General features: G+C 38.1%; 1 protein-coding gene across 4 annotated transcripts in view; it reads left to right on the top strand.

The window, feature by feature from the left end:
• Window positions 1–16307, top strand: part of GSAP (gamma-secretase activating protein) — an 80743-nt gene that overhangs the window by 28563 nt on the left and 35873 nt on the right. For all 4 annotated transcript variants that reach the window (XM_087442956.1, XM_087442883.1, XM_087443032.1 and 1 more), the window contains 6 exons: window positions 2194–2298; window positions 2589–2648; window positions 3631–3674; window positions 4612–4697; window positions 12283–12360; window positions 13953–14030. In XM_087442956.1, coding sequence (XP_087299082.1) covers window positions 2194–2298; window positions 2589–2648; window positions 3631–3674; window positions 4612–4697; window positions 12283–12360; window positions 13953–14030 — 451 coding nt within the window. The remainder of the gene's footprint in view (window positions 1–2193; window positions 2299–2588; window positions 2649–3630; window positions 3675–4611; window positions 4698–12282; window positions 12361–13952; window positions 14031–16307) is intronic.

Here is a 16307-nt window from a genome sequence, read left to right as displayed (position 1 = left end):
ATTGATATTAAAAATGATTTCCTTCAATATTTAAATAGTCTGCATCAAAATAGTCTTTCTTTGAAGATTTGAATTATAAAGTTATGTGAACAAAGTTGAAATGGAAAATGGCATTTATTAATTATGTATCTATGATTGAAAGCTTTAAATCAAGAGACTTGGCTGGAAAATGACAGAAAGTATGTGGCTGGAGCTCTGGGCCACCAGTGGCTAAGTGGATGGCAGGGCAAGGACAGGTCAGTGGTCAGAAAATGGTCAAACAAGAGAGGAAAGACCAAGGCAGAATCCCAAAGCCAGCACTGAGAATTTAGAGGCGAGAGTTAAATAAACAAGTCAGAGTCAGGAACTGGGAATGTGCATGGACAGAGGACTGGCTAGAACAGGGTTTGGGAGCTGTGAGAGCACTGCAGAGAGAGTGAGGGCAGGGGCACTTGTCAGCGCCCAGAAAGGATTCTGCTGGCCAAGATGGTGCAGCCTCAGCATTCCTTCCTCCGTGTGCCCCTCTGTGAGGCACTTCTGCCTTCATTCTTAAAGGCTTAGATGACATCTTCTTAAGGCAATGTGTGGTTCTATGCATTCATCACAACATCCTGCGTGATAGAGGTGGTGTTATAATTATCTCCATGTTTGCAGGGAACACAAGAACCAAGACTCACAGAGGGGAGGGACAAAACTGAGCTGTGAACCTGGGTTGCCACATTCTGATGGTCATGTTCTTGTCAGTGTATATACCTTTATCTGAGAGTTCCCAAATCAACCCTAACCTAACAAATTTCAGAAAAATGGAAGCGATGGGTTGCCATCTTGGATCTTTTTCCAGCATCACTTTCCTCTGGCCTAAATGAATTGGACCTAGGCAAGCAAGAAATAGAGGTGAATGATTCTGCATGCCCTGTGCCTTCCTTGAGTTCCAGGTTAGCCTCAGTGGAGAAATCCATGTTAGGATTAGAGAGGGTTTAGCTATAAATATGGACCATTCTGACATTCCCTTTTTTCCTCATTTTTTTTTCTACCTCAGCCTGTCTTCATTCTTTGCTTATTGTCCCAGTATAGATTACTTTTTCTTTTCTTTTTTTTTTTTTTTTTTAAAGGTTTTATTTATTTATTTTTTCCCCCAAAGCCCCAGTAGATAGTCGTATGTCATAGCTGCACATCCTTCTAGTTGCTGTATGTGGGACTCAGCCTCAGGATGGACGGAGAAGTGGTGCCTCGGTGCGCGCCCGGGATCCGAACCCGGGCCGCCAGCATCGGAGCGCGCGCACTTAACCACCAAGCCACGGGGCCGGCCCTAGATTACTTTTTCTTGATAAGCATTTTGAGGAAAGTGAATTCTTAATTCCTTGTATTACACTTGTCATTTCCTTGGCAATTTACTCTTGCATACATTATTTCATTTTCCTCCTTTTGACAAGCGTTCCTTGAGTACTATTATGTGCTAGAAACAATCAAGACACTGAGAATATAAAGGTGTTATAGATGAGTGCATACTCATTGGGGTAGACTTATAATATAATTAGAATGTAACTGTAATAGAAGCATGCCAAAGCACCATAGGATTGCAGAACTTTGCCTTCATCTTGAGGAGGTGAGGGAAGACTTTGTACAGAAGGCAATGCCTAAGCTGGGTCTTGAAGGATGTGTAGTTAAGTGTTGCTGAGAGATGGGCAGGATCATCATTCTCATTGTGGAAGACATAAAGGTAAGAAGCATGACCAAAGCCACATGAATATTTTATGGCAGATCTGGGATCATTGCCCAGTACTCACCACTCCCAGGCCTGAGTTTTTCCTTGGCATCACAGCCTCTTTCTCTGGTAGTGAAGCCTTCTTGTCTGCAGATCCCTGAGCAGGTTACATCCAGAACAGGAAGCTCTGAATCTTCTATTAGCCCAGCTGTTGATTTGTGGTAGGTGTGGCCTTGCCTTCAACAGCCCCAGCCTGTCTGTCAAACTAGGAACAAGAATAATATAGTTTATTATAGAGTGTTTGGGAAGAGCAAGTAATGAAATGATGCCTTACATCTATTCTGGAAAGACTTTCCATGTGTATGTGTTAGGGGTAGGGAACTGCTAAAAATAAACTATGGAAATATTTACATGTGTTATAAAGATAGAGTATACAAAATAACAATGAAATCCAGATATATTCTTTTTTAAAATAGTTATTAATGTTTAAAATCTCTTTGCCTCTTTAGGTGATTAAAAATTCTGGCCATCTCCCAAAAGAGAGAGTAGCCGAGGATTTTGTTTGGGCTCAGTGGGATATGTCAGAGCAGAGATTATACTACATTGACCTGAAGGTAAAAACTAGTCCACTGGCCCTCCTTTTTATATGGACATTTTAATTTCGACATTATCATTATTGTAATTTATTAATTACTGCATTTTCATTCATGGGGGCAGTCAACGTTACCCAGTCAACGAAAGGTTATTATAAGCCTTTAATAAACGAAAGTTTATTAAAAATAGCAAAAAGGTTTTCATTACTGTTTGTTTCTTGGCTGCTTCCTTTTCTCTTTTCTCTCTTTTTTTTTTACTAGAGTTTTTGTTGATTTTTTGGTAATTTGTCATTTATTGTTTTCTCTTTTAGAAATCAAGGAGTATCTTAAAATGCATCCAGTTTTATGCTGATGAGAACTTTAACTTAATGGTAAGTCTAGAGAAGGATTGGGCTGCAGGAAATTTTATAACACTTTGCCCGCTTTTAAAGAGAATTATTATCATAAACAGCATTTTAGCATTCTTGATGTTGTGTTAGTCACTTGTATGAGCAAGTACAATAGTTCTTGCCATCTCAAGGCTTCAACTCTACAACAAATGTTATTTATATAGGTGATTAGGAGAGCACACACTGGAAATGTCTGCTCACTGAATACCTCACATTAAAGAAATGAGGCTAAGAGTGAGGATTAGTAGAGATAATAGGTGTGGTCTATAGCAGATGACTGTAAGTACTCACAAGTCATTTGATCCAAAAGGACTCATGGGGATGGTGAACTTGAGTATAAGGTAAAAAGTCAATGAGAGGGTACAGTTTATTTAAATCTAGCATCACTCCTAGAAAAGCTATTTGGAATGCTAGCCTTATGGTGAAAAGTCATAAATATCTGTGATGGACAGAACGTCATTATTCTTCCTGACTAGAATTAACATTGCTGTCTAATACAGAGTGATATACCATTACAAGAATTTCATTTACTCCTCCTGCCCTTTTTTTTTGATTCACTCATTCTCCTTCTGAAGACAGCCAGTCCTTCCCTCTTTACATGGTCATCTGTGTCTTGTAAAAGTCTACTTCCAATTGGTTTATTATATAACCTGTTTATACTGAAATATAACAGGTTATATTATATAACCTGTTAACACTTTGCCTCAAATCTGAGGCAAAGTTTGCTGAGTATTAGCCCTTTAAGAAATAAATATACATCAAGCTTGTGATTGTATGTAAACTCCAGAATATTCCCAATGGACTTTCTGTGCTGTGGATTTGGGGGATAACCTCTGAAAAGAATGATGGCTAAACGGGTTTTTCATTAGGCAAGCACAGCGCTGTCAGGCTTGCTCTGGTTTCAGAACTATCATCACTTAATTAATGTCATTCTCTTGTTTGTTTTCTCCTGATTTTTTGACAGTTTGAAGCACCCTTGGACATATTATTAAATGACTCAGGATTTAAGTGAGTGATTCATAGATTATTATTAATTTTCATAGAAACTCCATGGGCAGAATGATATTTATACTTAATCTATAATTTATACCTGATGGTGTGCAGATAAAAGGACAATTTGATATTCCGTCTGTGTATGTGCGTGTGCACGCATAATCTTGTATATTGCCATTCTCTGTAGGGAATATAAACAACTTGATCAAGCACCAGCACAGGGTTTTCTCATGTAAAGTCAATCATATTGATTTTCTTAGCCATTTATTTCTGTAGGGCATCTCCATTTATTTTGGTCTATGGAGGTGTTCTTCTCTCTGTGATTCAATAAAAGGATTCGATGGGTCAGAGCTACATTCAGAATCAAGCATCAAAACCCTCTCCTTGTTGCCATCAAAGATGATGCTGCAGGTCAATCCATTTGTAGCTCAGCTGAGTCTATTGCTTTACTTTTTTTCTGCTTTTCTTTTTACGAGAAAGGTGAGATTTTTTTCCCCAGACTATTTTGCATGTAGTAAAAGCATGAAGCACTTTTGAAAAAATAGACACAAGGACATCAGTGCACAGAAGAAATGAAAGTGAATTGGAGTAATGATAATCCTAAGCTGTTATATATTTCACTAGCTTTATTTCATCATATAAGAATATTCAATTGTGCTTATTTTGAAGCATAGTGTATGCATATAGTATATTAAATCAGAAAAAAGTTATAAAAATACAAGTTGAAAGTAATATATATTTTTTTCTATTGCCAAGACCATACTATTTATGTACCACATATTTTTTTTTAATTACTGTTTTACAGAAATTTTTAACAAAAGAAACATGTTATCTACTTAAATTTCTCAGGAACATGTCTCTACTTCTGTAGGTATATTATAGTGGTTGCTATGCTTTGTAAGGGAACTTATTTTTAAATGCATTCACAATTTCTTATCCTTTATGTTCTTAGTCTTGTCAACTTTGGATGTGCTGATCTTCAAAACCAAGAGAAATTATCCAAACACCTAACCCTGTGCGTTTTTACCAACCATACAGGTAGAACCTGGGTTGTATTTATCAATCTATTAATTATATTTGAGTTCTATACAAAATTTAATCATTGTTTAGCTATATGGATCCCGAAAATAAATTATAATAGAGCCACATTCTTCCATAAGTGATCATATGGATATTTATATACTAAATTATCTTCTCCACTATAATTTTATACATCTGTCTGTATAAAAGAAGCCACAGTCAGCAGAGTTATTGTTCTAATAGTTATTATTTGTATTATTGTTCTAAGAGGGGGAATGGAGTCATATTTAATCAATGTGTATTTTCTCACCTGCTCCATCTTTTAACAAATGGTGTACAATGATGGGGATGCTTTTTGTGTCAGGTTTACTGATGTGTTTGCATTCTAAACCTATGCACTTGTCTGCTTTAAGAGCCATATTGTAACCTACTGAGCTAACAATCAAAGCTTGACATAAAGTTATTAGTGTGTAATATTCTGTTTCATAACACTTGTTTATTGTAGATAGAGAAAATAGAGAGGGAAAAATAATATTTAAAAATGAGAGAAGAAGAGTATGGTTATATTCAATGAATCTGGTGAAAAAACTGCTCATTAACCTTAATAATCGTCTAAATAATCGGCTCTAATAATTAAATCTAATAGCTGTTTTTAATATCCCAACTTGAGTGGACAGTTACCACTTGAGTTAAGTAGCACTTGGACTAAAATTGTATTCCTCTCGAGCCAAATTATGTGGTATTCATTAAGCCAACATTTATGGAGCACTTACTGTGTGCTAGGTATTGGGATCCAATGATAAGCAAAACTGACCTAATTTTTATTAGTATAGACGTTACTGTTTGTTGTGGATTTTAGACATTAAATAAGTGCACACATAGTGTTTAAATAGAATCATGATAAACATTATGAATGAGAATTACAGGAAGACTTGAGAGCATATAATGGAGGTTTAATGGAAGATGCTAGTATCTTCAAATATTTTCTAGTTCAGCTAGTCCATCCCTGTTTCTGCCTCCTTCCAAAACATCCTGTCCTAGTCTGTCTTTCCTGAAAATTGCTCCCTTTCCCACCTTACTCCTTCATAGTCCATGCCATTTTTTCCTGTCCATCCGGGTCTCCCTCAACCACATAAGTCCCTCCATAAATCAGTCTTGGGGAGTTTAGGGAAGGAAGTGATATTTCACTTGAGACTTGAAGGATGTATATGAACTAAGAACAGTGTGACTGAAGTAGAGAGAGCAAGGCGGAGGGGGGTGGGAGAGTATTGTGGAGAGAAAGCTGAGGAGGTAGGCAGGGACCACATTATGTAGGGCCTGTAGACCATGGAAATATTTTAGATTTTATCCTAAGAGTCATACTGTCATTAAAGGGCTTGTTTTTTTCTTATTATGACGTTTTGTTTTTGAGGATGCTCAAGTATACGGAAAAGTTTAAGAATAGAATGAACATCCATGTACCTTTTACTTAATCATATCATTTACAATATTTACTTTATCATTCTCCACATATATAGATGCTATTTTCTTCATTTTGACCAAACCATTCAAAAATAGGTTGCAGACATCCTGACACTTGACCACTAAATAAGTCAGCATGTGTCTCCTTAGGTTAAGGATGCTCTTTTACATAACTTCAGTTCCATTATCACTGAAAGAAATGAATTATATTAATCAGTAAACTATTTCATATTCAAATTTCAATGATTGTTTAAAAAAAGTCCTGTATGTGTATATGTATATAAATGAATTAATACATGTATATATATAACTTTTAAAGTCAGGATCCCATCAAAATTTATGCATTATATTTGGTTGTTATGTCTTCTTAGACTCCTTTAATGTAGACCAATTCCCACCTCCTATCCTCTGCCTTTTTTTTTTTTCTTTTCACAACGTTGACATTTTGAAGAGTCCAGGCCATTTGCCTTGTGGAATGTCCCTCATTCTGGATTTGTCTAATTGTTTCCTTGTGGAAGTATTTAACTTCTTCCTCTATCCTCTACATTTCCTGTAGATTAGATGTTAGACCTAAAGGCATTGTTAGACATAGGTTAAACATTTTTGGTAAGAATACTTCATGGGTGATGTTGTGAGCTTTATTTGCACCAGATCAGGAGGCATATAATGTCAAGACATCCTACTATTTGTGATGCTAAGTTTTGTCATTTGGTTATGTGGTAACCACTGTCTGTCTCCCTTGTAAAGGGACATTTTAACCTTTACATTAGTAATCTGAGGTGATACTTTGGCATCATGTAACTATCCTAATCCCCAACAACTTTTCACCAGGAGGTTTTAGGATCCATTGATTCTCTTTCACTGAAGTGTTTTAAGCAGGCAGTGACGTGATTAGATGTGTATTTTTAAAAGATCACTGTGGCTGCTGTGTGAAGAATGGGGTGGGGAAGGCAAGAGAAAAAGTGAGGAGATGAGCAGTTAGGATGAGGTTGTAGGCGTATGTTTGAGATGAGGCTGGCTTGAACACAATGGGCAGTAGAGGTGGAGAGAACTAGGTGGGTTTGAGATGCATTTTGGAGATGGAACTGAGAAGACTTGCTATAAATTAGATGGAGAGGAATGGTCCTCAGGTTTCTGGGATAAGTAAATGGGTGAACAGTAGTGCCATTTACTGAGGTATAGTGGTTTTGGTGGGGCTTAGAAAGGGAGATTATGAGTTTTGCTTTGGACAGGTTAACTAAGAGATCCGGAGCTTAGAAGAGGGGTCAGGACTGGAGATGAATAGATGTGGAAGTTGTTAGACTGTAGCTGGCATTTGAAGCCATGGGAGGGATATAGGGTCAAAAGGGAAGAAGTTTAGAAATAAGATCTGGGGACAAAAATATATAAAGGTTAGGTGGAACATCCAAAGAAAAAGGAAAAAGAATGTCTGGAGAGAGAGGAGGAAAGCAAGTGTGGTATTATAGCAGCCAAAGACAGAGGGGGTTCCCAAAGGAGAGAGTTGGTCTCTGTTAGCAGGTGGTAAGAGGTGGAGTCCGTTGGGTCTAGCACTGTGAAGGTTACTGTGAGTAGTTTGTGTTGGGTGACTGAGGTGAAATCTTGATTGTGCTGGGTTAGTGGCAGGTGAGAGTTGAAAAAATCGTAGCAGCATGTGTAGACATGAGAAATGTGGCAGCAGCTGGGAGGGGAAGTGGGATTTAGGGAACATTATTGTTGAAGATGGTAGAGACTGCAGTATGTTTGAATGCTTACGGGATATTTAGTGGCAAGAGAAAAGATGACAATATACAGCAGAGAGGAATAATTGGTAGAGTGAATTTGCTTAGAAGGTGGGATGTAATGGGATCCAGAGCTCATGTGGAGGGACCAGGGTAGGTTCTTCCCTAGGCCTTCACTTTAAATCCATTGGATATAAACGATCATTTTAGGCTGTTATTCTTTTTTTTTTTTTTTTTTTTTTGGTGAGGAGATCAGCCCTGTGCTAACATCTGCCAATCCTCCTCTTATTTTTGCTGAGGAAGACTGGCCCTGGGCTAACATCCGTGCCCATCTTCCTCCACTTTATATGGGACGCCGCCACAGCATGGCTTGCCAAACGGTCCGTCGGTGCGCCTGGGATCCAAACCAGCAAACCCCGGGCCGCCGCAGCGGAGCGCGCGCACTTAACCATTTGCGCCACCAGGCCGGCCCCAAGGCTGTTATTCTATGAAGCTTTTATTCCTTTTCATTTTATTCCCATAGGAATTTCTCATGAATGGTAGCAGCTATAACTTATACATGGGCTATCTGTGACATATTTTATTTAATAAAATGTTAGGTTTATCTGGCATGAGATGTGAAAGAGTCTGTGTTTTCCTTTCTCAGCAATGGCTGAGAGAGTAGAAAATGAGCTTTGCTCCTCACAGTCAGCTCTGAAATAGAAAAAATAAGCCTGTTTCAAATGGGGTGCTTCCAGATTTAAGATGAAACAAGCCAGAGAAGCAACCTTTTAGTTTATGACTAAGTTGTCAGTTAATGTATTTCCCAAATTACTTTTCAAAAATCATTTCTTACCTTTGTGGTAAAACAAACAAAAACCTACTTCAGCAAAGTAGGAATGGAGAAGAGAGCAAATAGTCTAATTCCTGTGTGGCTCCCTCTATAATAGAGAGCTTAATTTTTCACTTGTGTGGAGACCAGAAAACATGGCTTGTGAAAGGAATGCTGATAGACTCAGGGCCTTATACAAACTCAGCTCATTTCAAGTGTTTACATTAATGATGATGCTATAATAATATTTGACGTTCAGTTGTCACATATTGGTCATTGGGGCTACTTGTCCTTTCAGCATTACTTCTTACATTCTTGAAAGCATCTTTGTCCTGAGTTTTCCTGCACCACTACCTCCAAGGAATCAGAGATCTCTTGATGGGGGTGCTCATGAGCTGGTGGGCAAAAGTGCTGCTGCTGTTGTCAGGTTGCTTATGTATTAAGATTATGAGTTCATATAGGTTTTTCTAAGTCTTTTACCGTAGGAGGGTAAATCAGAGACTTCCTAAAGCATCAAAGAAGATATTCTCATTCCTTCCATGTCTGATAGTCAACCCTGAAGCTGCGCTTAGAGCAGTCTTGTGTGTTCTAAGTCAGTGGCTGTAATTCTTTCTTGTGCACCACCTACTGGGAGGTAGGGAGGGGTGAAAAGTGTAAATTCTTCCTGTTCATATAATTGCAAGGGCTGTCCTTCATCAATTCCCAGAATTAGGCTTGTGTTTTAGCATTTTATAGAGCTTTTCACAATGAGATAATTTCCCTTGGAAAACTTTGTCCATAATAGCTTTCATTGTCCACATGGTTTCCTGAAGGCTAGCCAACTTTGAGATGTTATCTTCACCATTGATGAATATTTATTAAACATCTCTGGATACACCATTAAGAACATGCTTTCTTTTTTTAAAATGTGACTTCCCTCAACTTGTAAATAGCAGCAAAATTATTCTGGAATAATAATAATAGCAGCTAACCTTTATAGCCAGATATAACTTCTTTGCCAGAGCTTTATGCATATTATCTCATTTAATTCTCACATAAGAGCCATATGAAGTAGGTTCTATATATTTTTTTATTTACAGATGAGGAAACTGAGGCTTAGAGAATTTAATTAATTTACCTTAGGCAAATTTAAAAATACTGATGACTGGGTCTCACCCCCAGGGATTCTGATTTAGTTGATCTAAAGTGGAGCCTGGGTGTCTGTGAGCCCAGGTAAGTTTAATGTACTATCAGGGTTGAGAACCACTGCTCCAGAGCTGTGTTATCCAGTACGGTAGCCACTAGCCACATGTGGCTATTTACATTTAAGGTAATTAAAGTTGAATAAAATTAAAAAGGAGTTCCTCATCATACTAGCCACATTTTAAGTGCTCAGTAGCCACATGTGGCTAGTAGCTACCATATTGGGCAGCACAGATATAGAAGGTTTCCATTATCAAAGACAATTCTATGGATGCGACAGCTTTTCAGAACCTGTGGACCCTCCATTTCACATTGCTATGTCTTTTTTTTTTTTTTTTTTTTCTTCCTTTGGGATTAGGAGTGGGAACTCAGCCGTAATCTAACTATTTGGAAATATTTGCTTATGAGACCTGAATATGGCTCTCAGTGTATGTAATTAGGTACATTAACTTTCTTCAAAACAAGGGAAATGATAACCTCCATTCTTTATATCGTGGTGTGCAGAGGACTTTGCTAGAATGGAGGTTATGATCTCCCTTATATTGTCGACATTTCATGTTCATTCCTCAGGATAGATTCCTGAAAGAAGAATTACTGGGTCAACAAGTATGAATATATTTTAATTTTATTTTTTTTGCTGAGGAAGCTTCGCCCTGAGCTGATATCTGTTGCCAACCTTCCTCTTTTTGCTTGAGGACGATTCACCCTGAGCTAACATCTGTGCCAGTCTTTCTCTATTTTGTATATCGGTTGCTGCTGCAGCGTGGCTGACGAGTTGTGTAGGTCCAAGCCTGGGATCTGAACCCGGGATCCCAGGCCGCCAAAGTGGAGTGTGCCGCACTTAACCACTATGCAACGGGGCCAGTCCCAAGTATGAATATATTTAATCCTCTGCTAAACTATTTTTCAGAGAGGTTGTACTAGTTCACTCTTCCACTACTATTATTTGAGAATGTTCTTCCTACTGCTCCCTTGACAGAATTGATTATCATTCTAAAAACTTTGCTAATTTGAAAGGAAAAATATGGTGCCTTGTTTTAATTTTAATTTTTTTTTTCCTAGAGAGGCTGAAGTTTTAACATGCTTGCTAACAATTTCTTTCTCCTTGTGATCATAGAACATAAAAGAACAGGATAAACCAGTAGTTTTTTGCTGGTAGTATGTTAACTTTATGAAAGTGGTCAAAGTGGTACATGGGACTTTTGTAATTCTTATAATTATTATTTTTGTTTACACTTTAGTATAACATTACTTTTGTTCGTAGTGCGTTTGCTGTAATTTTAAAGAAAAGTTTTTATCATTATGTGTTCGGTAACCATAACACTAATTTTACATCTTAAAGAAATGTTACTATTTTTATCAAAGCTATTTTTTATTTGTTTAAGATATTGCAATAAAATGTACTTCTAACAATATATTGCAGTCTTAAATGTCATCAAAAATAGTCACAAATGATAAATACTATAACTGAATGCTTATAAATGTTCTGAAATAGCCTTCTTAGGGAAAATGGTCTTTTTTCCCTACCATGATTCTTTGATAAAGGAACTATGGAGTATCATAGAGGAAATATTATGGTTCACTGATTCACACAGCTGGTTAAATATTAGCTCCGGGACTAGAACCCAGGTTTCAAGACTCTTGTTGAGTTCCTTTCCACCCCAGAAATCTCCTATTTCAGATAATCACATAAAGGTTAGCATTAGAATAGAAGTATCAATTTAAGCATAATGCCCTCATTTGTAGGTCGCTGACGGACTTATCTAGTCTATCTGGATAGCAACAGCTGCTGGAGATGATGGACAGTTTTACACACTGAAGGAGGTGGGAAGGCTGAGAGTGTTCTGGAGTGATGGGATAAGTGAAGGCAGTCAGGGCCATCTGGAAAGGCCACTCTATGATAGGAGCTCTCCTATGCCCTTGGGCCAAGACCCTCAATGACCCAGATACGGGTGTGTGTGGGCTCACACACCACACTTGCTCTTATTGCCTTAGTTTGCCTTCCATTCTAGATAAGCAAGAAGACTGGAAACTCCCTGTAAAGAGGAGACACGTTTTTGGTAAACTGAGATCTGTAGCTGGAAGGCAAGTTGGATAAGAGGGCAGCGCAGTCCATGTGTATTAGGAGAATCTCACGAGGTTTTGGACACTTCTCTAGACGCCCATGATTTCACGTACAGGAGTGGGTCCCTATTCATTTTCCTGCCTTTCAGTAGTCTGCCCCACAAGGCATTGCCTATAGTGGGCGCTGAGTCATTGTTGAATTGAAATTTCTTAGCAGCTTGTTAATAGGCCATTTCTAGAATTTGGGAGTAACCTATGAGGTAAGTTAACGGAGGACATCTAAAGGAATAGAAGTAAGGTTAAGTGGCTTAGGAAACTGTTCGTCTGTGATTCTTTTAAGCTCTACTAAATACCTTCTTACTTCTAGGAAGTCTGTGTGTATGTTACAGCCCGAAGTTTGACTCTTGGGAACAAATCACATATTCAGTGTTTTACTTTCATAAAGGTAATTTTCATTTATTCTTATGTTTTACTTTTACATAGTCACTTTTTCCAAATAGTAGCAAATTAGATAAATTTCCAAGTCTTATTACCTTGCAATAAATTATATCAGCACATTCTATACCTGTATACCATTATATAATACACATTTCCTGCAGAAATTCACTACTGATGAATATTAAGTTACCTGATTATTTTTATATATTATATATTTTTTATTCTGACCTATATCTTTTTCTAGGTCTGTAGACCAATCCTAATGGATGTATTTGCCCAAAGTGTGTGTGTTTGCTTTTTATTATTACTAATTGGAAAGTATCAATAGATTTAACTTACAAAGTTACCTAAGGTTTTAGTTAAAAGCTTCCATGATCTCAGATCTTAACAGGTCTTAGACCTAATATATATTTATTTCATTTAACACCTCTGTGGCCTGAAACATTGATATGTCAGCAGTCAGCCTGGGGAGCCAGGAGTAAAGTGCGCAACCTTTTCCACTTCTGTAGTCGGTCATAGTGTGCTCTTTAGTAGTTTTAGTCTGAACCATGCTGAGGAGTATTTATTTTGCTTGTTTAGTTCCTTAAAGTATTTATGTAGTACATACTGTGGGTAGAGTTAAAATTTTTTAAATACAGATTTTTTTCAAAATTTAAAAAATTTTATGCCAGCCCACACTGGAGTTTATTATTTTGCAGGAGTGCCTAGTATTACCTTCAGAAGTTAGAGATCAAGGTTAAGAAGTTTAATAACTTACTCAATAACGAAGAAACTAAAAGTAGCTTCAGAACTAGACATATACAGACGTGTCACTTAATGGGGGGGATACATTCTGAGAGATACTTGTTAGGTGATTTTATCGTTGTGTGAACATCATAGAGTGCCTTTACACATACCTAGATGGGATGACCTACTACACACCTAGGCTATATGGTACTAATCTTATGGGACCACCGTTGTATATGCAGTCCGTCATTGACCAAAACGTCATGTGGCACATGACTGTATACATGCTTTAACAGTATAAGTTTGATATTTTGTGGAACGTTTCCACACATTTTTCTAATGATTAATGATTAAAACCAGTAAATAAAACTTTTCTGTAGATTAAGAGTTAGAAAAGTGGAGAGTGAAGCCCAATACACTGAGTTTAGTAGACAGTCTAATACCCTTTCGAACTCAAAGTGGGATTCCTAAGTGACTCAGAGAAGTCTCAGAGGGTCTGATGACTGCAAGAGAGTGCCAGTGAGCCTTGAGGCCTGAGGGCCAACGAGCCACCTGGTGTCCTCCATCTCTTGGATCCTTAAGTAGATTCCTTCGGATCCTTCCCTCCCAGCACAACCTACATTTTAAGGTCTAAGATTATATGTAAACCCAGAACAGCTACTGGATTGTGACTGCATTCAGGTGATCCACCTTCAGTGCTGGATTTTGGAGAATGATGGGGAACCATTAAATCCAGGAGTCAGAAGACACTTGCTTTATCAGTTTCACAGTTAGTCAATGTTGAGAGTGTTACATAGAGTCACTGCCTTGAGTGGAAGTCCAGCTCTCTGTTTCTTAACATGCTTTTTCTGGCTTCGTGTTCCCTCTCCACAGGGTACAGCAAGACCTTCACTGCTGCTCTTGAGAGTGCTGACTCATACGTGACGAAGGGCATTACTTTTCTCAACCTTGGTGAGTGCGAGAGAGATGCATCTCTCTGTTCTGACCCTTCCTTCCAGTACATGTTGTGCCTAAGCCTTCTATATCTCGTTTTCTTTTCTCTACACCCCATTTTCTCATGCCTCTTTGGGACTTGGATTGTGGTGACAATCACTGACCTTTTTAAAGCCTGATAGGAGAACGTTTTTTCTGGAAACAACCCTTCCGCAACTCCATCAGCCTTTTTGGTGGGGTGGACGCATCTCCCTTTTTAGAGAATCTACACTGTGAGCTTTCTTATGTTTTTAGTTTAGCAACCCTAAAAGCCATTTGTTAGTATAAAAATGATGACTGTGAAAAGATGTTCTCAAAAAGCCTATGAGAAATATACATCATGTTATCCCTTGATTCTAGAGAGGACAAGGCATTTGGGAAATTGTCCATCTCTGCTGCTAATTGCTAAAAGCCTCCAAGTCCCGTAAATGATTTATGGATCATCTTGAGTGAGTTGTTTTCTGCTGAGTAAATATGGTAAAGGGCACTTGAGTATTATTAAGGGAGTCTATGTGGAAGCATATTAAGGGAGTCTATAAAGAAGAAAATAAAGAAGGGGTTTATTGTACCTCTCTACTGAAAGCTGCTTGTCTATGCTAATTGGGATGTGAGGCACAAACAGGTTAGTACAAGACTAAATAACAGAATGGTTGCTTGCCTACATATGGGAAGTGGCACAATATTTAAAAAAGAAAAGCTACTATCATGACAAAGGTTTAGGAAGGTGTGATGTGAGGGAACTGGGCAAAGTGAGAATTGAAGTGGTGAGAAAGTCCATGAAAAGATTTTTATTTTGAATGATACTATGGGTGGGGTGAAATATCTTATGCTAAGTGGGCCAGTATGTGGCACATTTTAACATGAGCTCTGAACCGGTGGGAAATTGCCTTAGAGAGGCCTGGTTCTACTGCTTCCTGTGGTAGGAGAGATAAATATAAGGTCTCCTGGGTCTGGGACTTGATTCTTATCAGCAATGCTATATTAGCATGCCATCTCAAGAGTGATGTGGGAAACTTTCCACTAAAAAAACTTAGCATTTTGTGAGGTCAGAGGTATCCTTCCTTTTTTTGCCCCTGGGAATGACTCCTAGAAAGGGCAGGCGTGATTTAATCTATGGTCTTCTGAGCGTGGGGAGGGCAGAAATACTAGAGCTTTGTAAAAATAGGCTTTCTTACGTAAGTCATCTTTCTTTCTTAAACACATTTTATTTTATAGGCACAAAATTGTACCCAAGATTAAAAGTGTTTGGGAGGTAATTTTTATGACAACAATGTTGCTGTTTTGGGTGATGTATTTTTTGTTGTTAATTGCATGCAGTTTCCCTGAACTGTCACCCTATTAAAGGGGCTTATATTGATTGAAATGTTAAAGAATGGAATTTTTTGGAAATTTTTCATGAACTCAAAGCACCTCTATATAAGAAAGTTATGTTTATAAATAAAAAACTACCATTTTTTAAAAATGCTATATGCTGTTTTACTGAAGTTATCTTGATCCTTACAACAATTCTGCTTGGTAATGTTATCCCCATTTTACAGATAGTGAAACTGAGGCTCAGAAAGGCTGAACTGTGTGCCCAGGCTTTGTTTAGTGTCTCTTATCAGGGGCACTATATTAGTTTCTTTTTGCTGCTGTAATAAATCACTACAAATTTAGGGCCTAAAACAACATAAGCATTCTCTTACTGTTCTGGAGGTCAGAATTCTAAAATGAGTCTTGAGGGGCTAAAATCAAGCTGTGGGCAGACATGGTTCCTTCTGGAGATTCCAAGGAAGAATGCGTTCTTTGCTCCCTCCAGCATCTAGAGGCTAGCATTTCTTGGCTTGTGACCACGTTACTCCAATCTCTTTCTTCATCATATATGTCTTCTCTTCTGTTGTCAGATCGCCCTCTTATAAAAACATCTGTGATTACATTATCCACCTGGATAATCCAGGATGCTCTCCCCATCTCAAGATCCTTAATCACATCTGCAAGGTCCCTATACCACTTAAGATGACATATTCCCAGGCTCTGGAAATTAGCATATGAACATCTTTGGAGGCCATCATTCAGCCTACCACAGGTACTATTGACATTTTTGGTGAGACAAAAATTCTTTGTGTGAAAGCGTCGTGCACATTGAGGGATTTAACATCCCTGGAGCCCACTCACCAAATGGCAGTAGGAATCCCACTTCCACCCCAAAGATTGTGACAACCCTCAAACACCCTCTTATATTTCCAGATGCCTCCTCTCCTAGGAACATAGTACCAG

This window comes from Ceratotherium simum, chromosome 1 (genome assembly GCF_057802395.1).
Source record: "Ceratotherium simum simum isolate JZ-2026a chromosome 1, ASM5780239v1, whole genome shotgun sequence".
Taxonomy (NCBI): Eukaryota; Metazoa; Chordata; class Mammalia; order Perissodactyla; family Rhinocerotidae; genus Ceratotherium; species Ceratotherium simum.
This window is presented reverse-complemented; position numbering and strand designations above follow the sequence as displayed.